The 26,920-nt window shown below is 55.0% G+C and overlaps 3 protein-coding genes across 3 annotated transcripts; 1 reads left to right on the top strand and 2 right to left on the bottom strand.

Annotated features, from left to right (window-relative positions):
• Nucleotides 1-68: 68 nt before the first annotated feature.
• On the bottom strand, nt 69-17,125 carry LOC131216532 (cytoplasmic dynein 2 heavy chain 1). The gene is made up of 15 exons (XM_058211041.1): nt 17,089-17,125; nt 16,507-17,008; nt 16,313-16,443; nt 16,010-16,242; nt 15,838-15,937; nt 15,254-15,779; nt 13,682-15,191; nt 12,011-12,093; nt 7,469-11,943; nt 3,827-5,453; nt 3,554-3,724; nt 1,538-3,483; nt 1,184-1,464; nt 402-1,118; nt 69-341 (listed from the first exon to the last, which is right to left on the bottom strand). The coding sequence occupies exons 1-15, from the start codon at nt 17,123-17,125 to the stop codon at nt 69-71; spliced, it is 12,612 nt and encodes a 4,203-aa protein (XP_058067024.1).
• A 320-nt stretch (nt 17,126-17,445) lies between these two features.
• Nucleotides 17,446-19,244, bottom strand: LOC131216624 (multiple epidermal growth factor-like domains protein 10). The gene is made up of 7 exons (XM_058211163.1): nt 19,141-19,244; nt 18,884-19,023; nt 18,669-18,804; nt 18,447-18,590; nt 18,048-18,368; nt 17,759-17,899; nt 17,446-17,693 (listed from the first exon to the last, which is right to left on the bottom strand). The coding sequence occupies exons 1-7, from the start codon at nt 19,196-19,198 to the stop codon at nt 17,605-17,607; spliced, it is 1,029 nt and encodes a 342-aa protein (XP_058067146.1). The 5' UTR covers nt 19,199-19,244; the 3' UTR covers nt 17,446-17,604.
• A 952-nt stretch (nt 19,245-20,196) lies between these two features.
• LOC131215415 (fatty acyl-CoA reductase wat-like) lies at nt 20,197-22,636 on the top strand. The gene is made up of 5 exons (XM_058209804.1): nt 20,197-20,439; nt 20,526-20,660; nt 21,406-22,112; nt 22,196-22,312; nt 22,381-22,636. Exons 1-5 carry the CDS (start codon nt 20,197-20,199, stop codon nt 22,634-22,636), a joined length of 1,458 nt encoding a protein of 485 aa, XP_058065787.1.
• The last annotated feature ends 4,284 nt before the right edge of the window (nt 22,637-26,920 follow it).

Raw genomic sequence — 26,920 nt, 5'->3', positions numbered from 1 at the left:
AGCGAATGAACTATGGTGTAAATATTGGCTCCCCTGAAACCCCTTGTCACACTACGATTGCTTTATTACTACTGGAACGTTTCCGGCACGATCAGGGCAAGGCCGGCGGAAATGATTTGACTTTTGTTTGCCGCGGGTTCAATGTCCATCGTGATCGAACATAGAAGCACGTCCCGGGAGATGCTGTTGTACAGTGGTACCGCCATCGCATCGTTTCGGCTGGCTTTGCCCAACTCCTGGCATTCGTAGCTCAGCGCGAATGGACCCGTCGACGTTCCACTAGCGTCCGATGCTGATTGCTGGATGGCCAGTTTGGTGTGCTTCAGTGTGCCTCCGTCAATCTGTGGACAAAGCGATGTGTCTTGCTGAAAACGTCAAACAACGAAACAGTCGATACCTACCAAGAGGGGTTCCACAAGGATCCCGTTCTTCGGGCTTACAGATGGCCCAAACGAAGCGCAAAGCGTAAGTTCCGTCGTAGAAACACCCAGTTCCTGCGCCTTGCACAACTTCAGCACCGCCAGCATGGCTTCCACGTTAAAGAGATGGCTGAAGTCCACCCGGGCAAGCGTTTGGCGTTCGAGCAGCTTGTTGAACATTGCTTCGGCGTGGTTTCTCTTGAACGTTACCGCCCGCAGGTACTCGATGACGGTTTTCGGTCCACTCCAGAGGCGGCGCCATTGCACCGGCACCAGGTTGTCACAGATGGTCGTTAACAGAGCACGGTCCTTGGCGTTCAGCAGTGCTGCGTCTTTGAGCGATAGCTTCAGTGCCTGCAGCGTATCACCGATCACGACGTGTAGGTGCCGTGCCGTCGCTAGCTCGGAAACCACGAAAATGGTCCACGGATCGGTGCTGGCACGGGAGCGCTCGATCAGTGATTCGAGCCGCGTGACAATCGTCGCCGGATTGGCAACCAGCTTAGCCCACAAACCCACGATCGGTCGTAAGCGTTTCTCGTAGTTTTGCACCGTTCCGGTGGAAAAGTACTGCGACCGGAGTGCTTTCAACGTGTTGCGACAGAAGATGAGATCGCGGGACGCATTCGTAGACGACGGGATACCGTACAGCGTCGGACTATCGGTATCCGGCAGCTGGTCGAACGCTTTCACGTAATCCTGGCGAGGTGGCGAGGCAAAGCTCATTGCTAACGGTGTCAGGGGCTTTGAATCAATCAACTTACCTGCACGTGGCTCGAATTGGGCACGGTTATGTTGAGGAACATCGGCTGCCAGCGGCTGGTCATGATCTTCTCGTCGATAAACTCCGGTATCAGGTGGTCCAGTCGCTCGAAGTCCTGTTCGTTATCGATGCGGCCCCCGTAGCTTAGCTTCCCGCACAACCCCCGCATCAACGGCCAAGGGATCTTCTGGCCCATGGCCGACCCGGCACTTTCGACGTACTGCACCATATCTATGGCGCTGCGCAGATCGGCATCGGAGAAGTCGTAACGTTTGCTCCAACCTGCCAGTAGTATTTGGAGTGGCCAATGAATCGGTCGGCTCATGCCGATCGAGGTCGATTTTCGATTACTCACCCTGCGGGATGTACGATCGTCGTTCCTGGACGATCGAATGTAGCAGAAACAGTCCCACGTGGAGTTTGATCATTTTAAAGTCACGCTTTTTGCCGTCCAGCACCGGCGAGTGCTGCTCGAGCAGCAGCTTCAGCTTGTGCTTCAATCCTGCCGGAGGTTCGTACAGCACCTTAAGGCATTTCTGGAGGAACACCTCGCCGACGTCACGATCCGTTTCGGTGGTGAGCCACAGCCGGAAACCGTCGGCAAGGGTCGTTGCCTTCAGTGCGTCATCCAGTGTGCCAACCAGAAAGTGCGGTACCGTGTGAACATTTTTGATGCAAATCCAGCTGCCCGTGTTGGCGGCATTCTTCACCAGCTTCAATGCTTCCATCTCCTGGCCTTTGCCGATCGAAAACTCACTGTACTTGGCCAGCCCGATGCCGGGCGTGTGGCGTGCGTGCTCACGGATCTCCTCTGATGGATCCATCCCGGAAGCGGTCACCAGCAGGAGGGGTTCGCCGGGGTTCGATTCTTCGGCCAGCTCCCTGATCGAGGGCCGGGTGCTGTAGAGCGTCTTTAACCCCAGCATGTTGCGCACCGAACGGTGGATGGTTTTAATTAACAGATCGGGGCGCAGAATTTGGGCGATCAGTATCTGTTGAAACTCGGTCAGTGACACCGGGGCCACCGCGTCCTCCGACTCCGTGTAGCGTTTCCAGGCGGACTCATTGTCTAGCGCCAGCTGACGGGATAGCTCCGGGTGGAGTGTTTGCAGGGCTACGACCTTGCCCCGCAGTTCCGGTCTGAGCCACGCCGGACAGCCTGCGGTGGACGAAGTGTCCGCGTTGGTGAAATTATGCACAAACGATTCCCACTCGCGCTCCGGAAGCTGCTCTGGGAACGCTTGTTTGCAAACGTTCAGCCCCAGAATGATCTGGTCGTCCCGCGGGATACTGCGGCTGAGGAGCGAGTGAACCCGCCGTACCAGGATACGGTACAGTTCGTCCGTCCCAGCGTGTTTATCGTTGTCGACCACGCTGAGGAAGATCGTGACGTACTTTGTCACGTTGATGGGGTAGAACCGGTGGATGCCCATGTACAGCTGGGCGGCCTGCCGGCTGAGTGCGGCCCGCTGCGTGTAGTGTTCCATGATCGTGTCACGGACGTGCAGAAACTCTTCGAGCGATTTCTCGATCGCTACCGCACTCGCCTTGATACTGTTGAGCGTCAGGAGCAGCGGTTCGTTCTTCAGCAAGTCTCCCTGGGCCGACGATAGCTCCTGTAGCAACTTATCCTGCAGATTGAGCTTCTCCTTCATCAGTTTGCCCTCCTCCTGTAGCAGCTCGGTTCGCTTGCGCTCGATCTCCGGCTGCCGGGCATTCACCCACCGGGACGTGAGCACATCGGTCAATCCGGCCACCGTCGTCGTGAAGCTGAGCGCCATCAGCTGCGCCCTCAGCTCCACGCCCAGCGGGAGCGTTTCGTTTTGCGTCACGAGGATCAACTTGAAGTCGTCGTGCAGGTCGACCGCTTTGTTGCCCACCTGCAGCAACCGCTTGCTGAAACGGCTGTGGACCGCCGTGCAGAAGAGCGACAGCAGCGGGGGCTCGATCGAGTTGACGCCTTTCACGATCAGCACCTTCCCGAAGCGTACAGCTAGCTCGAGGCTGTACGCGAACCGCTCCGCTCCCTGGCTCGTTAGCTCGAACGTGCGGTGTAGGTAGGCCAGATAGTTCACCAACCACCGTTGGCCGTACTCGGACGGATCGACCAGCAGCGGCACGGGCGTGGTGCAGAATGGCAGCGACAGGTACTTCGCCAGCAGGCCCGCATTTTCCCGGTACTGCTGGTCCGCCGTTAGACCCATGCTTTCCCAGATGATTTTATCCTGGTTGCTGACGAGCTGTTGGTCCACATCGAAGACCGGCCCGCCTGTTAGCTGGGCCAGCTTGGCCATACACGTTCTGGAGCGAGTCGGAAATTTCGTTACCCATTCCTATTGCCGTTACCGTTACCTATTACCACGCCACATACCTTCTCTCCTCGAGGCTCATCTGCGAAAGGTGCGTCAGGTTGAGTGCGGTGTAGAAGCTGCGCCCCGCCAGATCCTCGATCGCCTGGTTCAGCTCGCTCAGCTCGTTGCTCCAGCTCGTGTACTCGGTACTAAGGCTCTGCACCAGTATCTCGGCCGTGTGGAGCGTGTTTCTGGAATAGGTGAGCAAGGAACAGGATGAAAATACGATCGCCATGCCCCATCAGACGATGGGGATTAATGGCTCTGGCGGGTCGGGCAACGGTTGCACTTACTTGGCATCGTCCAGCTTTATCTCCAGCATGGCCGCTTCCTGTGTGTACACGTTCAACTGCTCGGACAGACCGCGAACCGTATCGTTGACGTTGTCGAGCCCGCTCGACAGGGACTTCATCGACGCTTCGGCCTGGTCCAGGTTCTCCTTCAGTGCGTTCTGTTCCCGCTCGAGCGGCTTGATGCTCTGCGTTACCTTGGCATACCGCACGTTCGCCACGACCCAGGCGGCCAGCGGGGCGGCGGCGGCCGACGCCCGTTTCGCGTTCCGCTGCTCGTAAGAGTCCGCCTTCGCCGCCAGCAGCCGCTCCACCGCGGCACAGTTTTCCGGCCCGATCCGGGACGGGTCGAGCGATCGAATGTCCTCCTTCACGCCGCGCTTGGCCAGAAACGTCTTCATGCTGTTCCACGACGTGTCCCGGATCCCCATCAGCCGCAGCACGCCCTCCAGGATGTCGCGCACGATCTCGGGCGGCGCCCGCAGCGACCGGATCTCCGAAAGTGCCTCCGTCTTGATCTGCCCGACGGCCGCGCTCGCTTCGCGCAGCGTCGGCTCCACCAGGCTCAGCTCCTGCTCGATGGCCCGCTTGCGTTCGATCAGCTTCTCGCTGCTCTCCTGCGTCTGGCGCTGCAGCTCGAGCAGCTCCGTCTTCTTGTCGTTCGCCGACCGCATCGTGCTGCCGATCATGTCCAGCGACTGGTTCGCCAACTGCCGCTTCTCCGCCAGCGCACCCTGCTTCTCCTGGGCCTCGCGCTTCAGCTGCTCCACGACGCGGTGCGTCTCGGACAGCTTGTCCACCCCGATCTGAATCTTGGCCCGGTGCTGCCCCTGGCGCCGTTTCTCCAGCCCGTACAGGGCCCCGTACGTGCGGAGAAGCTGTGCGCGGCGTAGCGGACACCAGCTCCACTCGCTGAGCGGCAGATCGACCAGCTCACCGAACGATCCCGGCAACGGGATCACACCCATCGATTCGGCATCCTGCTGCATGGTCGAAGCCGAACCGACGGCGCCAAGGTATACTCGCAGATCGTCCGCCTGCGACACCCCTTCCGGCAGCATCCAGATCATTTCGGTTTTCTGGTACAGCGCGGGATAGCGCTCGAAGAGCGCCCGGATGGTTGGGCAGCCCGATTCGAGCACCAGCACCAGATGGAAGTTTGCCTTCAGGCGCTGCGCGAAGAAGGCCGCCACCGACGGCTGAAACGAATCGGCGGCCGCTTGGGCCTTCAGCGGCGCGGCCACGTTCTCGAGTTCGTCGCCGAAAAAGTCCTCAGCCAGTTCGCCCCCGGCCAGGATCGCCTCGCATGCACGGACCGTCGCGGGTAGGTACCTGGCGACCGCATGCGGCAAACAGAACGCCACCGGTTCACCCTCCAGGGCACAGGTTTGCATCGCCAGCTTCAGATCGGCGCTGAACTCGGCTTGCCCGTACTGGCGTCCGAGCTGCGGGACAGTCACCTTCATGCCAAGCCACGTGCAGGCAGTGTACAGGGCCTGCAACCGTCCGGAACCGGTGCGACCGGCGAGCACCAGGTTAACCGAGGGCCGCACCAATGCGCGGCTGATGGCGGCCACCGTGTCGTAGAAAGCGTCACCCATCGGCACATCAACGATGACACTTTCGGCATCTGCGGAAGGAAGCGAGAGGACAGCGGAGGATCGTAAGCAGTTGTTGTGTTGTTGAACTTACTAATGGTATTCTTTTTAGGCACGGCTTGCCCGACAACAAACGTGTCGGGTGAGGACAGGAGCATGAGGCAACATGAGCCGACGACACTACGAAAGAAGTTAGCCACGTAGTTGACCCGGGCCCGGGTGTTATTGTAAAAGGTGTCTCTGGACCCATAGAGGGATGTTGGAGCTTACGAACTAGCCAGTTGTTGAAGTTGTTGGGCGCTGTCTCTCCTGAGACTCCTAGCCCACCACAAGTTTCGGAATAGTCCCTTGTGGTCGCTTCCAAATACTAGGGGGATCATTAAGTTTTGACTTTCGATACCATAGGGCGCTGCTTCGAACCTATTTCTTGTCATATAGGTACACTCTTCATATGAACGTATGTGAAGTTTCATTTCAATCGGGAACTTACGTTTTTTTACAAGCGATTTAGTATCGATATGTCACAGTATTGTTTACAGCTGTCAGGACGTCATCATTTGTTGATAACCGCTTTCCGCGCACGACTTTCTTTCGGTCTGAAAACAGATGGGCGTCGGCAGGGGCCAAAACTAATGAATACGGCGGATACCCCAAAAATTCGAACTTTGGTTCAAGGATTTTTGCCATTGTCAAAGTTCTCTTGTGACAGAGCATCTCTTGTTCTTTGCCTTGATGAAAGAGGATGGTTTTCTTCTTTAAACCGGGTCTTTTTTCACGAATTTTCACTTTCAGTAGGTCTTAAAGGTTAGAACCATATTCGAAATTTATTGTTTTACCAGTTTGCAAGTAATCTGGTAACAAACTTCCATTCGAAAATTCGAATAGAATCCAAAAACTGATGCTTACACCTTTTAGGGCGATTTTTGGACATGAACTCGTTTCGGAGGCGAAGAAAAAGGTGTACACCACTCCTTAGCCTCTTGTTTTGATTCAGGATCATTTCAGGTGATAGACCCAAGCCTCATCCAAAGTCCATAGTGATGATTGAATGCACAAAATCCACTTTATGTTTTCGAAGAAGCTCTAAATGTTGCCAAGAAAGTGCATTCGAATGCGTTTTTGTGCCATTTTTAGCAAATGCGGCACCCATCTTGCAAACAGCTTTCCGAAATCCAATACTTCATTCAAAATATTGGTTATACTGCTCAATGAGATGGTTGGGCCTTGTAGTAAATCTCTTTGAGTCAACGTTTTTCCAATACCTATATCCTGTATTTTTTTACGATTTCAGTTGTCGGCTACGCGTAGGCTAAACTCAAAAACCACCCTTTTAACCCCCTTATTAAATATGAAGAGACCTTATACACTTTCAACATTCGTTCTGTAGAATCTGTTGTCAATCGAACAAGTGTTTGCTGTTGAGTTTTTGAACATGTGTCAATAGTTCACTGTCGGAAGTTGAGCTGACTAGTCGTGTCTTATGTTTCTGTACGTTTCCGTTTCCGTTTCTGTCACGTGTTTTATTCTTCTGTCTTATGTCCCCCATTTTAAGCCATCCTTTACAGTTCATAATTTTCCTTTGCTTTTAAACCTTTCAAAAATAAAAATTCAATCACTGCACGTCGCTGAAAAGTCGTGAAAGGTCGGCACTAAATGGCTTGTAAAAAAAATGAAGTGCCCGATTGATATGAAACTTGAACATACGAAGAGTGTACCAATGTAGGAAAACAAATTAGGCTTGTAGCAGCGCTCTCTGATGTCGATCGTCAAAATTTAAAGATCACCCTAGTAAGGTAAGTATCTGGCAAAAGCCTTCAGAAGCAGCAGCTACATAGCTCGATAGTTTTCCCCGTAGTGTTACGCACCGGACCGGAATAGTAGGGATTTACTAATGAAGACGCATGTCTACGCGACGGCTCTACAACGGGTTGAGGCCGAGAATGGTTCCTTTGGTCCGAGAAGGACACAGATACTGCGTGTAGGAATTGATCGTAGGCACCGAAGGACCGGTGCCCGTCTTGGTTAGTGTGGCGTGGATGATACTTACTGCACACGGTGACACTGTGATTGACCAGCTGGCGCCACTCGTCCACCGACAGCAGCCTTAGGTTAGCGGGCCGCGGCCGCACAGACTGGCTGGCGTCGTTCGCCGGGGCAAACACGCCACCCAGCGATGCCGTAGCCGTGAGCTCGGACAGACCAAACTCTTCCCGCATGATCCCATCGAGCAGGCGGCGATCGTCGGCCGACACGAGGCGATCGCGGAAGATGCGTTCCCCCTCGTACACGAGCGCCCGGCCAAGGGCGTCCGCATCCGGGTAGTTCAGCAGGCCGGCGATCCACCGTTCGATCATCTTCGGCGTGAAGCGGTAGTGCGGGGCCACCGTTGGTTGGAAATGGTCGTTCACGCGCCGGTACACGCGGATGATGGAGCACACGAGATCGGCCAGCTGTGGCCGGTGCGCGGCGCCTGTTCCCGCCAATCGCCCGTTATATACCGGTAGAAGCGCACTGCGAACGATGCTCTCCATGTCCTGGTCGGTCGGGTACCCGAAACGCACGAGCCGGCAAGCGGACAGGAAACGAGGTGACAGGGCCCCCGCCGGACCATCGAGACTGGCGACGGACGCGCACACCTGCACTCCGCTGACACCAATCCACTCCACTCCGTCGCAGTAGAAGCCGTTCCGGTGGATCAGCTGCAGGAGCAGCTCGACCACCTCGCACGTGCCCCACCCATCGACGGCGCACAGATCGAGGTTCCGCAGGTACAGGACGGTGCGGGCCGCCGGCGGTCGATACTCCTTCCCCTTCACGGTGGTCACGAGTAGTGAGTGGCGACGGAGCGCACACAGAACGCTGGCCGCCGTTAGCTGGGCGGAGCAGCTTACCGTCACTAGCTGGTAGCCCGCGAACTCCCCGACGATTGCCTGGAGCAGCAGACTTTTCCCGTTTCCGCTCGGACCGACGAGCAGCGCGGCGACGGGGCGCTCATGGGGTGCTCCCATCACGCGCCGCAGCAGATCGCCGGCCAGCTTGATGGGCGGTGTGCGGACGAGCGCCGGCACATACCCGTCCCGCTCGTCGATCGTGGCGCCCGTGATGTCGTCCGCACCGTACGGCTCCAGCAGCTCCCGGAACCCGTTGTAGTGATGGTACTCGGGCGCTACTCCAGCGCCATCCGCCATCGGAACGTCCGCCCACCGGTACACCTCGGCCGAGAGAGCGCCCTTGGCCCCGTCCGCTACCGCACCGTTCAGGCCGCACAGGAGCCCGGCACAGAACTGCTCCGGGTTGCGGGCACCGGCATCGAGCGCCACGACCGCGGACTGGGCGAGACTGACGGGGGAGTAGCTGGCCGGGCGCTCCCGGTGCTCCTCGATCCAGCCGAGCGCTGGGTGAAGGAATTGCTCGCAGTACTGCGCCACGGACCGGTCGGCCCCGGTGAGCCACCGGTCGACAAGCAACCGGGGCGGGAGGTCGTCCTCGTGCAGGCTCACGATTCCCATGCGCGAGATGGTGGCGGGAGAGGCGGCCGACAGGTCATGCGTTTCGAACAGGAAGTTCACGTTCGCGCCGAACTGGATGCGCCACCCGGACGGCAGCGTCAGGAGCCGGTTGTCGTCCAGCACCGAGTTGAGCGCCTCGATCCACTCCGGGTCAACGTCGCCGTCGCAGACGATCCACGAGGTGACGGAGCGGGGCTCGGCGGTCACGGCGACCGCCAGCGACGTCAGCACACCGTCGCACCACTGGCGCGTGTCCGTGTCCAGTCGCCCGAGCAGCTGCGCCCGGTCCATCGACTTCGGCGAGAGGGTGTGGATCCGAACCGTGCGTCCCCCGCTGACCAGCGCTTCCTTCAGCAGCGCCACCAGCGTCGACTTGCCGCACTGCGGTGGTCCCAGCACCACCACTCCCATCCGCTTACGCAGCTGACCCTCCAGCTCGAGCGCCTTCCCGATCTGGCGCTCGTTCGGCAACAGCCCGATCGTGGCGAACGCCCCGGCCACGGCCTCCCGCAACTCGGTATCCAGCGGGACACCGGTCAGGGTCACGCCGGGGAACACACGTCCCAGCAGCACATCGAAGCGAGTTACGTCGGTGGCCGTCAGGCGGGAGGCGAGATTCGTGCGGATCACGCGCACCACGGCGGTGGCTTCCTCCGCGCTGCTGCTCCCCTGATGTGCCCGGAGTGCCGCTCCGCAAGCCCCCAGGACGGCCTTGAGTGCGCGCAATCCCCAGTCGTAGTGACGCTGGCGGGATAGGGTACACTCCGCCAGCCGGAACAGCTCCACCAGCTGCGCCCCGAGCCGGTCAGCCTCGCGGAAGCCCTCCACGAACAGGGTGACGCGTGCGATCTGCTCCGGGCGCGGCGCTTGCATCGCGATCGGCCGGAACAGGGCCTGCAGGTTGAGCGGGAGTTGCTGGCGGCCCCCGTACTCCTCGCCGGCCGGGTTGAGCGTGACGAACACGCAGCAGTGCGGATCGAGCGGCCGAATGGTCTCCCCGTTCAGCACCACTTCCGGTTGGCGGTCGGCCAGTGCCCGCTGGAGCGGCTGAATCAACATCGACACCCCGGACAGGGTGGCCTCCTGCAGCCGGTTGAACTCGTCGAAGCAACCCCACGCCCCGCACCGGGCCAGCCCGGTCAGGATGAGGGCCATCGCGCCCGTGTCCATGCTTTCGTCACAGTTGAAAACCAGCACCAACCGTCCGAGCAGCGCGCCCAGTGACTTGACGCACTCCGTCTTGCCGGTTCCGGCCGGTCCGAACGGATTGCCGCCCAGCCCGGCACGCATCGCCTGCGTCAGAGTGAGGTAGCAGCGGTGGGCGAGCGGTGTGTAGACCAGTTTGCCGTAGTTGCCCAGGAACTCGTACCCGTACCGGAACTCGGCGTACACCATTCGCGCCGTGACCGCGGAGGCGCCGTCCGGGGTTGGAGGGGCGTAGAAGCGGAGCTGCTGCAGCCAGTGCCAGTCGGCCGGGTGAGTGACATGGTGCGACGCCAGGTAGTCGACCGTCGTCCGTTGGTGCACGAGATCGATCAGGAGCGCGCGCAGTTTCAGCGCCGTTAACCCGTCGGACGTCGTCTGGGCGGCTGCGGACTGTCGGCCGATCTCCCGTTCCAGGTGCTCCCGTAGCCCACCGAGTTGCATACCGACGATGGCTTTCTCGGCACGGCGCGTAAATCCGATCGCGGCCACCAGACACAGGACCTGCATCGGGTAGCGCTCGATCGTGGGCAAATCGAACGTATCACCGGTCGCCAGGCACTGGCCAATGAGCGTGGCAAGGGTAACCCTCACACGCTCCACGAGCGTCGTAAGCCACTGCTCCACCGGAACCGGTGCTGCGATCGTGATCGGCTCGGAGAGCGTCAGCTGATCACCCTCTTCGCTGGCGATCCCGGTGAGGTGGCCGTCGGTGGTGAGCACGACCCGGGCCACACCCGGCAGCAGCTTGCGGATGTGGCGTTGCACGATGCTCTCCTTAGCCGACTGGCCTAGCAGCTCAAGCAGGTCGTCGTCGGACAGGAAGTAGAAACGCGCAAACGCGTCCCGCTTCGCTCGGATGTACGTGCCGAGGGCGGCTTGGCAGCGGCCGATCTGCGCCTGCAGCGTCTCGATCAGTGGCCGCACGTTCGGGATCCGGTGTAGTGACGCAACCCGCGGATCCGCCGCGATCTCCTGCAGCAGCGCGCGGAAGTGTTTATCTACACCACGGAATGCACCTTCCTCGCGGCGCAAAGTGCCCGCGCCGAAGATCGGTTCCAGATACACCCAGCGCTTCTGGATCTGGTGTAGGTGCGCCACGATGTAGTCGAGCGTGGCCAGCTTCGACTCCCACACGTCCGCCTGGTCCGCGAACGAGTCGGACGCCGCGTTCCGGGCGGACTGCAGCAACAGCTGGTGGTCTCCGATCTTGTTGAGCGTTTCGCCGTAGTCGCGAATCAGCTGGACCCGAGCGCCACCCGAGTCGACGTACTCGGTCAGCCGGAGTGTAGCGGTGGCGGCCCACTGCTCCAGCTCTCCGATCGCCTGCCGGATGATGTGCTCGGACGCTGCGCCCCGCACGATCGTCTGTATCTCGCCCGAGCGCTCCAGCAGACGTGCGCCGGCGCCCAGCACGTCCCCCAGGCACAGCTCGTGCAGCGAGCGGGTCTCGATCGCCAGCAACTGGCAGAGCGTGGCCCAGTGCTTCTCGATCAGTGCCTCCGATTGCAGGGTCCCCAGCACGGGCAGGGCGGCACGGTACCGGTCTACGAGCACCGCAATCCGCGTGCTAGCGACCGTCGTCGCCGTCCCCGGCTTCGGTTGCTCCCAGCGCGCTAGCAAATCGGTCAGGAGATGTGGCCGCCGTCGGTAGATGGTCCACTCTTCACTGGCCACCGTTTCATAGTCCCGCAGGAAGTCGTCGAACAGCTGCCAGGCGCTGCCTTGCACCGCGATCTCCTGCTCGAGCTGCCGGAAGATGTCGCCCGATTCCGTCGGCACGCTGATGTTGAACTTCTCCGTCTGTTTGCTGCAAAGGAAGGCACATCGGTTAGAGTGAGGAATGTGCTGGGCTCGGCTGGGCTCGGCCTACTTACGCAAGGGTTTCCCGCTTGCCGACGATCTGCTTCCACTGGGTCTGGCGCTCTCGGAACAGCGTCATGTCGGCGGACTCGTTCGTCTACGGTACCGGAGAGTTCGTGTAAGAACGACACGGAGAGGAAAATATTAGGTTGGCTAAAAAGTAATCCATTATTTTCACGGTACATGACTTTAGTCGATCGATATCTCGCGAACGCACAGTTGCAAGTTTGTGCTCGTTTTAAAGCTGACACTATTTTTTGTTTACTCCACTTAGGTGTGAATTACCGCGTACTTTATGCTACATTTAACAGTTTTTCTTTGAAGAAGGTGAAAACTCAAGTTAGGCCGCTGAAATTTTGCATGGTGTTTATGGTCCCGATACCCTAATTGCTAGTTACGTGTAATTTTTGTTTCGTTGATCCGTTTTGGTTATTTTTGATGTTCAAGTTGCACCTCACACACGCAGACCCGCTATCGAAAATGTAGATAAAATCACAGAAAAAATCATAGTTGATCGGCATGTTAGTAGTCAGAGTATCGGCCAGGAGTTAAAGATCTATCATCAAACATCCTCAAGCCATTTGCGTAAAGCTGAATCGATGTTTGAGCGCCACCCTATTTACACCAAAAAACATGATGGCTCAAATTTCCATCAGCGATGTTTCGGCCAAACGGAACGAAATCGACCCATTTTTTAAACGGATGGATATTGGGGATGAGAAATGGGATAAATACGACAATACTATTTGAAAATGATCGTTGTCTAAGCGTGGTGAAGCTGCTTGACCGGTGGTCAAACCAGGACTCACCGGCAGGAAGGTTCTACTGAGTATATGGGTACATGGGTCTGGGTGGGTCTTGAAAGGAATCGTTTATTATGAGTTGCTTTCGTGTAGCCAAACTCTTAGTTCAGATCTCTACTATCAATAGCTGCATCGTTTGAAGCTAACGATTGACTAGAAATGGCCATAAGAAGAGGTGTTGTGTTCGATCAGGACAACACACGTTTTTAGTGACTTCTCAAGAAAATCCGGGAGCTTGGTTGGGAAATTTTCATGCATCCACCGTATACTTCGAATCTTGTACCATGCGATCGATACCTTTTTCGATCGAAAATTGAGATCAAGAGGGGATTGTGAAAAAAAAACTTTGCTCGAGTTTTTTGCCCATAACAACCAAGACTTCTACCAGAGAAGCATTATGAAGATACATATTAAAAGTCAATAAAATTTCCAACGAAACGGTACACAAATGTACGGTGTTTGATGCAAATCGAACCGTTGGAAAGCTGTTAAATATAGTTTTGAATTTCACCCAAAAATAATGGCTTACTGTTTTGCTAGTCTTATACAGGGTGTTTCATGTCGTTAACACATTTTCCATTTGGTTAGAAAAACGGCTGAATATTTTTCAATGGTTCAACATTTGTTTGAAAGGTTCATTTGTGATAAAAATATAATTTTGGTTGCAGGAAATATGAAAAATTTATTTCCAAAGTGGTAATTCTCCAAATCATTCGTCGCAAGTAAAAATTTTACCAAAATTGTATTACACAAAAAAAATGTTAAGAATTAATCTTTCAAATAAAAGTTCAAGCATCGAAAAATATTCAGCCGTTTTTGTTTAACATCCAAATGAAAAAATATGTCGTTAATGAAACACTCTGTATAAACATCGGTACCAACCTCCAGGTCCTTGATGGTGGACTCCCAGCGGATGGCGAAGCGTTCGGCGTCCTCGTTCAGCTCAGCCAGCTGGCGCAGGACGTTCTCCTTGACCACGTCCAGTCGGCCCTGGAGTAGTGCTTGGTGGTTGTCGATCAATGGCTGCAGTTGGGCCCACTGGAGCAGCGTGCCGCCGAGGGCCGCGACGCGCTCCTTGCACCAGCCGGCCAAGCACGAGTCCTTGCCCTGGAGCGACCGCACCAGCTCGCCCATCCTCGGCAGGTCGCCGACAATCCGCTCGTACTTGGCGCTCGACTCCGCGATGCCCAGCTCGTCCTGCGGAATGTTTTGCAGCACGCCGAACGCGTACGCCAGGTACTGCTGGAGCTCGGCAACGGCGTCCAGGATGGACGTCCGCAGGCTGCTGGCGAGCGCCTCCCAGTAGCGCCGGCTCAATGACTCAATGTCGCTGCACAGTGGCCCGTAGTTGACGACCAGGCAGTCGATCTGCTTCTCGCGCTCCTGGATCCGTGCTAGCTGCTGACTGAAGCGCTTGCAGGCCCGGAAGTTGCCGTCCCAGTGCTGCCAGGCGGTGCAGTGCACAGTGCACAGTTGCTCCAGATCGTCGACCATGCCGAGCGCCACGAACGGGAGCCAGCTGTCGCGGAACTCGCGCAGCTGCCGGAACACGACCTCTGCCTTCTCGTACAGCACCGCAAAGTGGCACCGGTTGCGCTCGATCATCGTGCGGAACAGAGCCGTCTGCTCGGAGAGTCCTTTAAAGTTGACCGGCCTCTCGATGAAGCGGCGTACCTGCGCGTAGTACTTCGACCGGATCTCCTCGGCCGACGGTCGGAACTGGAGGCGCTGCTGGCGGAACAGTAGCTCGACGTGGATCTCAGGAAGCCGGTGGTGGACATCGATCAACCCGGCCACGTACTGATACTCGAGCGCCTTATACAGCTGGTGGTCCCAGTGCAGTCGGAACGGTTGCAGGTTGCCGTATCCCTGCCGTTCCATCGCGGCCAGCACCTCCCGGAGCGAGCGCATCTCCTCCTTCCACACGGGCGCCTGCCGGATCAGATCCGTGTCGAGCAGCTTCAGGAGCCCCTTCCGGGCCTGCTCGTGGTACCCGGTGAGTACGTTGCTGTCCCGCAGCAGCCGCTTGACCGCTTCCTGGAGCGCTTCAATGTACCGCTCGACCGATTCCTCTTCGGCCCAGGACACCGACTCACTACGCACCAGCCGCGAGAACTCCATCGCGTGCTGGAGCATGATCGGGCGGATGCAGGGCACCATCACGCCGCCGATCGTGTTGTGGAACGTGGCCACCTGCTGCAGACGGCGCGCCTGCGCCACGAACCGTACCGCGTGGGCCACCACATCCAGGATCGACTTCGGATGCTTCAGTCCAAGGCTCTGCAGCTGACGTGCCTCTTCGATGAACGTGACCAATCGCGACCGGAACGTCACCTTCATCAGCTGCTTGTCCGACTTGTCGAACTCGACCACGGGCTGGTCCTCCCGTAGGCTGTGGAAACGAAAACACCATCAACGGGGGCTCTACTGGCGAGGGTTTCCCCCGCTACCTACCTCAGTTCGCCCGCACGGATAGCGCTCTGCGCCTTAGCGGTCCACGCCTCGAAGCTACCCCGAACGAGGGCGTCCATCTCCTCGCGGAACTCGACGATGCGCTTGAGCGCGTCAACCTGCCCGTCCCGATCGCGACAAAGCGCTCCCACGATCGACTCGAGCTGGTTCAGCTCACCTTGCACCACCCGGTAGCAGCGCAGTTCGGCCACGTCCGGCGTTACGTCGCTCTCGGCGAAGTTGGTGCCGCTGAGCAGGTCTCGCAAATCGCGCAGCATCGCGTCAACGCTGCGGAACAGTTGGCTCCGCTCGGGGGCCAGCGTCTCGAGGATCAGGGGCCGGCCGAGCAGCTCCAGATAGCGGTTGAACACCATCACGGCGTGCCGGGTGTTACCACCGGTTTCCACCAGCTTCTGCTGCAGCACGAACGCGGCACTTGCGTCGATCTTGGCCAGCGTGAGCTCCATCTTCGCCTTGGCCGTCTCCCAGCGCTTGTTGCCGAGCGGCGTTAGGTCGTACACGTTCAGCCCTACGGGTATGGGGTTAGGGAAGGACGCACACAGGTCAACTCCCACAGCAGCTCTTACCTTGAAACGGCTGCGCCACTTCATTCACCAGCGGAAAGTATTTTTCGCTCTCAAAGAAAAGCGCGTAAAGCAGGTCCTTCAGGTGGCGAATGGTAAGGATCTGTAAAAAAAGACCGGTTCAAGAATTAATTCCGTGTCGTTCAGGATGCATAAAACAGATGTCCGTTCCCACCTCCTTATAGCGCGTTTGGAACTTGCTCAGTAGCTTCGACTGGTACGGATCGCCTATCCACGGGTGCGGCTCGTAGTAGGGCCAGTCCAGGCGCGTCAGCGAGTCGAACGTTTCGATCCAGGCGTCCAGCGTCTCCCGGACGTGGCCCATGGCGTCGTCCAGCGAGACGGTACCGTTGTCCCACACGTCCAGCTCCATCAAGTGGTCGGTACAGGCGGTCACAACCCGAACGGCTGTGGGGAGAAAGACAACCCGTCAGCCGAATTCCCATATTACGTAACGACGCCTCCCCAGAAAACGTACAGATCATGTCGAAGATGCTGCACATGCGGTTCTGCGGAAAGTGGCTCAGCAAGTGCCAGATCTCTTCGAGGGCCGCCTGGCAAACGCCGATCAGTTCGTCTAGCTGGTTGAGGCTCATCGACTCACCGTCACTGTCAATGGTGAAAGGTTTCGATCAACAACCCGAACTGCCGATGTCCCACCGACGGACCTACCCAAACTGGCGGCTGATACGTTCCAGGATGGCCGCAAACGAGCGAGCCGCCTCGCGGTCCGCCTTGGTCGGTAGCGTTTTCGTTTTGTGCACCCAAAAGCCAACCTCGTCGGCCAGCGACAGTATGCCGGACTCGGTCAGACCGAGGCTCAGCCCCAGGCTGGAGTGCAGATGCTGCAGTAGCGTGCGGATTTCGGGCGGGTACTCACACTTCCGTAGGATGTACGGCGAAAAGACACGCTGCAGCGAGTTGTAGATCGACTTGGCGAGGCCACCCTCCAGCGTCAGCAGCCCGATCTTGGCCGGCCCGGTGTGGCCAGCAAAGTCTAGGTTGGGAATTTTGTAGAACAGCAGCCCGTACACGTCTTCGACCGGAACGACGTTCTGCAGCAGGACCTCACCATCGACCGTGACGGCGGCCAGTACCGTCACGTCATCGTTCTCGAGAAACTCCTTGATGACGTCACCTTGATTGGCTAGCGTGGTCACACCGAAGAACTCGACTGCGGGAAGCCGCCGGAATGACGAGTATACATCAACGATAGGTTGCATGGCCACCGACACCCCGCCCGCAAGCACTTACCACAGGCGTTGTAGATAAACTGGAACCGATTGGCCATCCTTTCGAGGCGATGCAACGAAACCGGAGCCTAGGTTTTACTGCCAACTTTTCCAGACATTCGAGCGTGCCGTTCGGTGAAAACCGGTCTGTTGTCGTTATTTGATTGCCATGGTAACTGCGATGGTGCACTGCCATGGTTACCAGGATGAATCGCCGAACAAGGACAAGGTGAGGGCCGTTGTTTACATCGTCCACCCATTTTTTTTTGCTGTGTGCTGGATTCGTTACACGTGCAACAGGTGGCCAACAAGCTACGGGCCCTAGGCGCGGTTCCCAAGGATACAGCGTGAGGTAAGCGAAAGGGAAATGGACACCGACTTTGACAAAACAAAATAACAACATTTTATTCACACATCTAACAAGGGAGGCCGATTGCTGCATAGAGTCCACTACCACAACACCAGGGTTACTTAGACCGGCCAAAGTAAATTCGGGTTGATTCGGAGGAGGCACTTCCTACCGGGGTGTTCCAGGCTCTCAGTGGCCAGTGGCAGCACGAATGGCGGATAGCATCGCGAGCGCAGCAGTCAGCAGGGCTGCCACCGGTGTGGCCACCGTACCGGAACCTGATAGAATAAACAGCTGCTGTTAGCAGTTGGAATAACAGATCCGCGGAAGCATTGTCACTCACTCGCTTTGAAGCACACGCTGTTCCGCTCCGTGTAGCCGTTGATGCAGACGCAGGCATTCATGAAGCACTCCATCGACTGCTCGTGCGGTCCAAGGTGGAACTGATAACAGTTCTGATCGTCGTTGCAGCTATCCCCGTGAACTGTAACGGACCAAAGGTTGTATCAACCGAATGAGGGGACTGAGCTCATATCGACGCTCATCTGAACAACGCGGAAAGCCGATTAAAAATCTGCTAGTGGCATATCAGATCACGAGCCGCCGAGGGATGGCCCACGTCTCGGACTCACCGATTTTCCGCTCGCACACATTCCGCAGTGTTTGCTTGCCGGTGGTGCTGTTGCTTATGTGCAGCGGGAACTGGAAGTGATTGGTATCGCAGGCGCACCGCCCCTGGTAGCAAACGGAGCCGACACCGAGCGTGGCAATACACTGGTTCGAGTCGGTGCAAGGTTGATCGTGCGCCGCGATCGGCAGGCAACTACTGTTGCTTGCATCGGCCACAAAGTCTTGCCCGCACAGGCACTGCCCGTCCTGGCACACCGTGGTGGAGCCGTTGTTCGGGTTGCAGTCGTCGTTGGTTTCGCACGGCTTCGTCAGGTTCGCTACCGCTAAAGATGATGTTCACAGGGACACAGATCAGTCACGGTGTGTTCGAAAGGCCGATTCAGATGGACGATCCAACTTACCGATTATCGAGTGACACGCGTGCTCGTACATGACAAAGTGCTCCTGGCACTGGCAAACCTGTTTCGTGGGGTCACAGTGTGCGAAGTGATCGTGTGCCGAGCACTGGCCACCATCTTCGCACTCGCCACCGAGTGGTACGGATTCTGTCCGGGAGAGAAAGCGAGCGAGCGAGAGGATCACGGTTGATGGAGGTTAGGGCAGCCCGCACCCAGCACACTTACTTGGCACACACTTCTTCTCAACGCGGCTCGGCAGGAACCCTTCCTGGCATACGCACCGCTGCGTTTGCTCGTTGCAGAACGAATTGGCGATCTGGCAGGGGCACTGACCACCGATCTGGTTCGACACTCGGTTGACCTTGGGACGATCGTACGACGGATAGGGCAATCGATCAATCAACGCACGGACCGCCACGCGTTGCGAGACTGCTACTTACCACGGGCCGACACTCGGTGGCATTGCTTTCCTGCTGCAGGTCAGTGCACCGACACTGGTGCTCCAAGCACGTGGAACTGACCGTGGCGCTCCGGAACGGTACGCAATCTTGATCGCTTTCACACGTCAAATCGACAATATCTGCGTGCGCGGGAAGTAATGCACATTATGCGGTGATAATGATCGAGTCCGATGATCGATCGCAAGAGCCCTGCCACAATGGAGATCCTTCACCCCCAGGTCGGTGCGAGTACTTACCACTGGAACTACCCAAGTTCAGCGCTACCAGCAGCAGAAGGATCGCAATTCGGCACATGTTGCTCGCGGAGCCTTTGTAGGTCACTTGTGTGTTCCCGCCGAGGTCGTCCTGACTAATGATCGGCGAGATAGCGCACCACGCACTCGGAGGTTCGTGGGGATCAGGATGAATACATACGGGGGCTGATAAAAAAGTTTCGCGAATTTCATTTTTTGGAAGAAGCAAACATCGCCGATGAGCCAAAACACGCGCTAAGCAAAACAGTTGTCAAAAATTGACTGATTACTCAAAATGACCGAATAAGTGAGTGACATGAGTAACAACCTGACGCAAAAACAAACATCGAGAACCGAAACCGAGTAGCCCGCGGAAATTCAAATGTCTTACAACTTTTTGGACAACCCTCGTACACTGATACCGATATCGTATTTCTTTGTTCTCCAGCGAGAGCTCCGATCGTGCCAGGCCGGTCTAATTGTTTTCCATCTAATCGGTGCGATCGTCATTTTGTATTTTTGCCCCAAAAAGAAAAGTAGATCACCCTGCCGGGGCAGCTTCCGCACCTCAGCATAGCAACGACGGACATGGAAGCGACGGAAAGCGAAAACCAGAAAAGGGATCAGTAAGCAAGTGAGTTCATTAATCTTGCCCCGTGCCGCTGCGCGCGTGCGGACATTAAATAACCGATGTTTAACAATAACGAGGCATCGGGGCGCCCCAGGATCACGCCCCAGAGACCCACTGGCCCGCATCCGTTCGCACCGGGCGGGCATTGGGGGCATTGTGCGTGAAACACGTTTGCGTTTATTTCCTGGTTCGGGGGGCGACTTTGTTCTTCCCGTTCTGCGTGACAGGCCGACGGAGAGCCTCCCTAGCGAGGGTATAAAGGGCCCACCGGAGCCGGTGGCTCCGATCAGTGCCTTAGCATCTTCACTTCGGCTACAGCTACCGCTGGCTACTGCCGCATCGCTACTGTGCTGGAACCGAACCTGGTGATTAGTACAACCCGTTTGTGAGCGGCGTGAGAAATCCCGGAAACGCACGAGCGAGAAACAATGGGCACCGTTGGGGAGGACGCACTCGCCCTGGACCCGGTGAGGCCGGCGGCGAACCTCCTGCAGGTGGGAGAGTTCTATAGGAACGCCACGGTCCTCGTCACCGGCGGGACCGGCTTTATCGGCAAGGTGCTGGTCGAGAAGCTGCTCCGGTGTTTCGAGGTTAAGAAAATCTTTCTCCTCATCCGACGCAAAGGGAACGTGGGACCCGCCGAGCGACTCCAGCGCATGATCGAAGGACCGGTGAGTGCTCCAGGGGATCCGGGACGTCGCTTCCCGCGGGTGTAGTGCCCTATACTCAATCGGTAATGTTTTTTGGTTGGTTTCAGATTTTCAACACCATTCGGTCCACGCTGCCGGACGCCGGCGAGCGGCTCGCGAAGGTTGTCGCGATCGAGACCACCTTCGAGGAGACGCCGATCGTCGACGAGATCGATCGTATCAAGTTGTGCAACGAGGTGCAGGTGTGTACGCTGTTAATGCTTATTGCTTCATACGTTACTTGAAGTACGGGTCGGAAGGAAGTACGGGTCTCGTTAAGGTCCCCAAGACATAATTTTGTTTTTAAACTGTTCGTGACGGTTACTATAGCCACCGAGTGGCCTCAGCCTGCAACAAGTCATCAAATTGCCTACGTGAAGTTTGCGGAGCTGTTGGCGAGTCGCACCTTTGATATTCTGGTTCCTAATACTCGATCCTTCAAGAGGTTAAAATTTTAACAGTTTGCGACTTGGCTCATTGGGCCAACGAAACGGTATGAAGATTTGCAAAGCTTTGTTCGGGAAAGGAGCAACAAAAATTACACCTGGCCATTGGCAATATTAAAACACTATGCAAACATTCACCCATTCTCGCGCTTTCACTTGGGAGTTTCACGTAGTGGAGGAAAAAATCCTCTACACAGCTCGAAGTCTCAGAAGAAAAATGGAAGATTTGTTTACAGGAACTGCTATTCAAAGTATTATCCTTGTAACCGCTAGATAAAGGTTACAATGATTTGTTGGAACAATAACGGACGAATTATCGATATCGAGCTACTGAATAATTAAAGGAACAGGCGAAAGTAAAACAAAAAGTAAATACAAGTAAACCAATACAATCAATAATAGACACAAGAAAGTAAGCTCCAAAAACAAAATCAATTGTTCTAAAAATGCAAATTCAACGTAACAAGTTTTCTTTCTTTGTATTATTTTGTATTAAATCTAGATCGTTTTCCACGTGATGGCATCGATACGCTTCGACGAAGCACTAACCGATGCGTTCGCCATGAATGTCACCTCGGCCCAGCGGCTTTACACACTGTCTGGTGGTATGTCGAACCTGCGTGCCATCGTGCACGTGTCCACGTTCTACTCGAACTGCAACCGGAGTCACATCGAGGAGCGTATTTACGACGACGTACCGTTCGGTGGACTTGACCACATCCGGCACTTCCTGGGCAAGCTGAGCGGCGACGAGAAACACCGGGTCACGAAGCTCATCCTCGGGGACATGCCCAACTCGTACGTGTTCAGCAAGAAGTGTGCTGAGGGGATGGTGGCCCGGGAGTTTAGCGACCTGCCGATCGGGATCTTTCGGCCGCCGATCGTGATTTCCGGGTACCGGGAGCCGGTGCCCGGCTGGGTCGACTGCTTCCACGGAGCCACTGGGTGCTGGGTGCCGCTGGTGCTCGGCAAAGCCTGGTGGTTTTACGGCGACCCGAAAGTGAAGCCGTTCATGTCACCAGTCGATCACACTGTCGCTGGGATGCTGACGGCCGCGTGCGACATCTATCAGCGCAAAAACAGTATCCTGCCACTTGAAAAGCCCGTCCCAGTGTACAACTTTACGTTCGAAAAGAACGCCTTCTCGTACGCAGAGTACGTGGACCTGGTCAGCTCGGGATTCAGCAATCCGCTCCACAGATGGATGAGGTACGTTGGGGGCAGGGACTCGTCGGATCGAAGCATACGTTCAGTGGGCAAATCACTTGACCACCATTTCACCTTCGTTTCAGTCTCATCAAATTTCGAATCAGTCCCTGGAGGATATTCCCCCAATTGCTCCTGTGGCTGTCAATGCTTCAAGCACGCATTGCGGATGAGATTCTGGCATGGTTCGGCAAACGTGGAAGGTAAGGATCCAGACAGTTCATCTGCCCGACCAACGGAGGTAACGCAGCGTATGGTTCGTTCGTTTCAGTAACGTAAAAATCTGCTCGGCCATCAACAACCTGTCCAAAGCGGTTGAGTACTTCCGGCTGCACATGTGGAGCGCCGATAATGGCAACGTACGGCGCATGCTCTCGATGTTGTCCCCCGAGGACGCCCAGCTTCTCGAATTTGACGGTGATCGGATCGATTGGCGCGACTACCACAAACACTTTATTGAGGGCATTAGCATGGAGTTGATGCGCAAAAATCAACGCAGGCGCCAGCAACGCCCGAAGGCGGCGTAATGGCGAAGGACATTAGCACTTAGGCGAACGACATTTTAAATTATTACACTTGACTTGCCAAAGGTGCATTACACTTGACTATTGAGCAGCGTTCATGTTTTGATTCGTCTAGGAAATAATTGTTAGGACACTCAATGTTAAATAATATAAGAGCAATATTGGAATTTAAATTTCAAAACATCAAACGCGTTTTCAGGCGTTTTTTAGAGTTCTCAACAATCCACTGAAAAGAAGTCTGCGATGCGAGTGCCTTCGAACACAGTGAATTAAGAATAGTTTGTCCTCAAAATGAGAATGAACAACATATTATTTCCAAGTTAATTTCCCTTTTAAACCGTCCTTAGGTCAGTTAATAGTAAATAAGTAGAATTGATTTATCATGCTTCACTCATAGCAACGGATGTAGAAAACCCGTTGTCGAAACACCCAAGACATACGATGATGTAAATGTAAAATGTAAAATGTAAAATGATTCCTGAACCGTTCCAAAAATCCCAGTAAGGATGGTTGAGGAACTCTTAGAAACAATGAAAAATTGTAAAAGGCAACGAAGTTCATACGGTAAAAATGTTTAAAGTTCCGGTTTAAAAAATTGAAATATCGATCACTAAAGGCATCTACCGAGAAAATAGTGGATTACTTTTTCGCCAACCTTATACATAGAGTGATCGCTCGCTCGAGTGGTCCACTTGATAAAGATTGCAAACTCACACCGACGGGCTTACCAAGCTTAGCTTAAATGAAGAACGAACCATTGTGAATGAAACCGGAAAAAGCAAGAAAGTAATGGGACAGCTGTCACGTGTTTAGATTGGTCGGCCACCGTTTGTTCCATAAATACCGTATTTTTCCGTGTATAACGCGCACTTTTTTCCCAATTTTTTTAGCTCTAAAATCTGGGTGCGCGTTATACAAGGGTAGTAAACATTTTGTCTCCTCCAAGCATACAAATGTGCCCTTTTAGGTACATATTCTATAGTATTATTGAATAAATTATAAAATGAAACACTTGTTAGGAATATAATTATCCATACAATATCGTTTTTAAGTCATGGCAGGGAGTTAAAACAGAAGTTGTTGTGAAATCATTTAAAAAACGTGGCATCAGCATGGATCTGAAGATGTCGCAATTTATGAGGACTCTTCAGAGAGTGACAATGAGGAGTACATTGAACAGCAATTGGAGAATATCAATTTGTCAGACAGCAGTGAATCTGAGTTTGAAGATTATTCCGAAATATGAAATACTAGTATGTCTTTTGCAATGTATACGCATTTTATCTTTAGTCTACTTTAGAATATTTATAGAGTATTTAGAGTAATACATTATTATCATTTGATATTTGTTGGATATCACATATCTGAAAAATGTAAAGTAAAAAATTTGTTTTCCAATTTTGTTCTCGTAAAATATGGGTGCGCGTTATACACGGGTGCGCGTTATACACGGAAAAATACGGTAAACCATAAACTCGTGTAGCCCACGAAAGCCGTTTGGATTACGGGTCGGACTTGGTGTTCTTATCAATAGTTTGGCAGTTTGTACAGGTGTTGCAACCTGAGACATTTGTCGGGAAGGGTAAGCACGTGGTACGCAACCCTATCAACCCCATTCTTAGTAAGGCATTAATCGCTATCAGTCACACACCACAGCGAAGTACACCTTAAACCGATCCAGCGTGCCAATGGATGACATAATTTACGGACATTAGTCAGCTGCGGCTGGGCTGACGCTGACACCACGCCCGCCGCTGATAAGGGACGCATATATTCGAGCCGGTCTATTTCCTAATCGAACCACAAATCCATCAAACATTGCGGTTTCCGAACGGGCAGCGAACTCGAATGCCGGCTCTTTGGGGATGGTTCCGTCGATTGGAGAGGCTTCGCTTGATAAGATAACTAGAGCCGAGCTCACGCTGTTCCGCAGTAAGTTCCATCGGATAGAAAACGTAGTTTTATCTGCAAAATACCATCGTATTGAAATCCCAAAATGTATTAATATTTTAATATTCGTCTCGAAACCAACGATGGAAGCAAATACGCCAAAATGTATGCAAATTGATAAGCATTTTTCAAATTTCTTTTTCTTTATCCTTTTCGGTTTGATGCATTACACAGTTTCCACGTATTCGATATACATTATTGGAATTAATTTAACTTGACCAAAAAGAAATTGTGTAGTAGGTACTCGAAGCAACAACATTGGTTAATGGAAGGTGGTTCAAAATTACGTATTTACGTAACGCACCATCTTCAGAGAACAACCCAAGACAATGCGGTGGGAAAAAGTTTCCCATCAGCACGGCTTTCCCAATTACGGAAACACTTTTGTTTGAAAATCGAAGATCAATAAGGGTTGAGTAATGGCCGGTTGCGAGCTACCAATCTCTTAACTAATTATGCCCTAGTAACCCAACATAATGACAGACGGCATGCTCGGTAGCTCGTACGATGGCCGTTACGTTCTATTGTTTCCTTCTAATGCTGCGCTGAGCAACCGGACGCATGAACTTAACAGTACCAAAAAACACCAATGAACCGCTATGTTGCCGCTCATCACCGAAGGGAGTCACTCTTCGCCCATTCCCTTCCCAGACGCAGATCCCGTAGATCCCACAGCAGCCGTTGTAGTGTCCCGTTGCGAAAAAAGCCTACCAGGCAAAACAATTGGCCCACGAAAATCGAAAGGGGTCGACCGACCGAGAAGAGAAGCAAAACAAAAATCGCAAGCCATTCGCCCCCCTGGGGACGGTTGCATAATGTCACGGCCCGACGTCGAATGAAGTTCAGCCAGTGAAAAAATAAACAGGGCAAAAAAGAAAAGGCGGTTAAAAAATTCACCAAAATTTTGGCATCATCGCGTTTACGCGATTATCACCCGAGAGATCGGAGTCGAACACGGGGGTTGGCTAGACGGCTGGCTCTACCACCCACACATACACTCGTATCTCACGCACACCGCACGCGGAAAAGCGGAACACTCGCCTCCGCAGTAGTGGCCGGTGCTCGGCGGTGACATCCTGGAGTATCAGAGTATCTCCGTCTCCGCGCATTCCGATGCGGGTGACCGTAAACAATCACGACGTAACCTCGCGCCACCGGGGGCCTCCGATGGGCCTCAACCTTCGCGGTGGGGCTGAATGGGAAATTTAATTTTCGGTACGGACCGGACGGCGGCCACTCGATGGAATTTGGCCCACGGCACAGGTTCGCGCGGTTTTTACGGGTTTTTTGGGCGCCACGCCGGGGCCCATTGTGTAATTTGTGTATTTGGCCACTCGTTTCGGGCGTCGGACTCCATCGGACCTTGCCAACCCCGCCGGAGAGGACACACACTGTTGAATAAAACAGCAGCGCAGCAACGATTGGGGGTTACGATTTGGCGCTGGTCGTCTTGCGCTCCGAGCTACCGGCGGAGGTTAAAGGCCAGCCAGCCAGCCGGGATTCGGTTTACGAGCATCTTACTCATTCTGACTCACGAGAGAGGTTACAGCATACAGTGTTTACGCATTCGAGTGGCTTTCGAGGCGGTTCAAATCCTCGGCCGCTGATGACGTCGATGGTGTTTCGATCTACGACTACCGTTGGGAAACCTCCAAAACTGTATCAAAATCCTGTGGGTCGTATTGCATCACGGGGCCCATAGCATTCAAATCTGGCCCCACCTTTCCCCTGGCAGGCGGGGGGGTCAGGTCGCCTCCATTAGCGGCTCGAGAGGTCAGTAACTCGTCGCCATTACGCGTCACCAGATATCACATTACGTCCGACAGGCGACGGCGACGACAGGGTGCTTAAAATACAGTACGGCCGCCGACCAGCACCTTCAGCCTAACCTCCACCACCACCACCACCACGTCTTCTATTTATAAAGGCATTTGCGGAACGTTGGCCGCGGTTCCATTGCGCGGTCCGTGGCCTTGGACTGTGTTCCTTCCTTCGACCGCACGCAATGCTGGATGCTGCGCTCCTGGCTCCATCTGCCAGTCTTCGTTGGTCTCCGACCATCTCCAGCTCCGCGTTACAAGCGGCGGTCCAGTTCTAGTAGTTCTAGTAGTTTGCCACCACGAATTAGACTCGACCGGCGGGCACCGGCACGAACCGAACCGGGCAGGCATCTGGCAGGCAGCAATTGGCACAGACGTGTGACATTTCCGGCGTTGGCCTCGTGGTGGTCGCATCGTGTGTGCCTCCGGTGCAGTGGGGCGGGAGGAGCTGCGCGTGCGCGCGTCGGACACCCCAAAAGCCGCACACGAACCCGGACATGACGTTTCCGTGTTACGT

The sequence above is a fragment of the Anopheles bellator genome, chromosome 1 (assembly GCF_943735745.2).
Source record: "Anopheles bellator chromosome 1, idAnoBellAS_SP24_06.2, whole genome shotgun sequence".
NCBI lineage: Eukaryota > Metazoa > Arthropoda > Insecta > Diptera > Culicidae > Anopheles > Anopheles bellator.
This window is presented reverse-complemented; position numbering and strand designations above follow the sequence as displayed.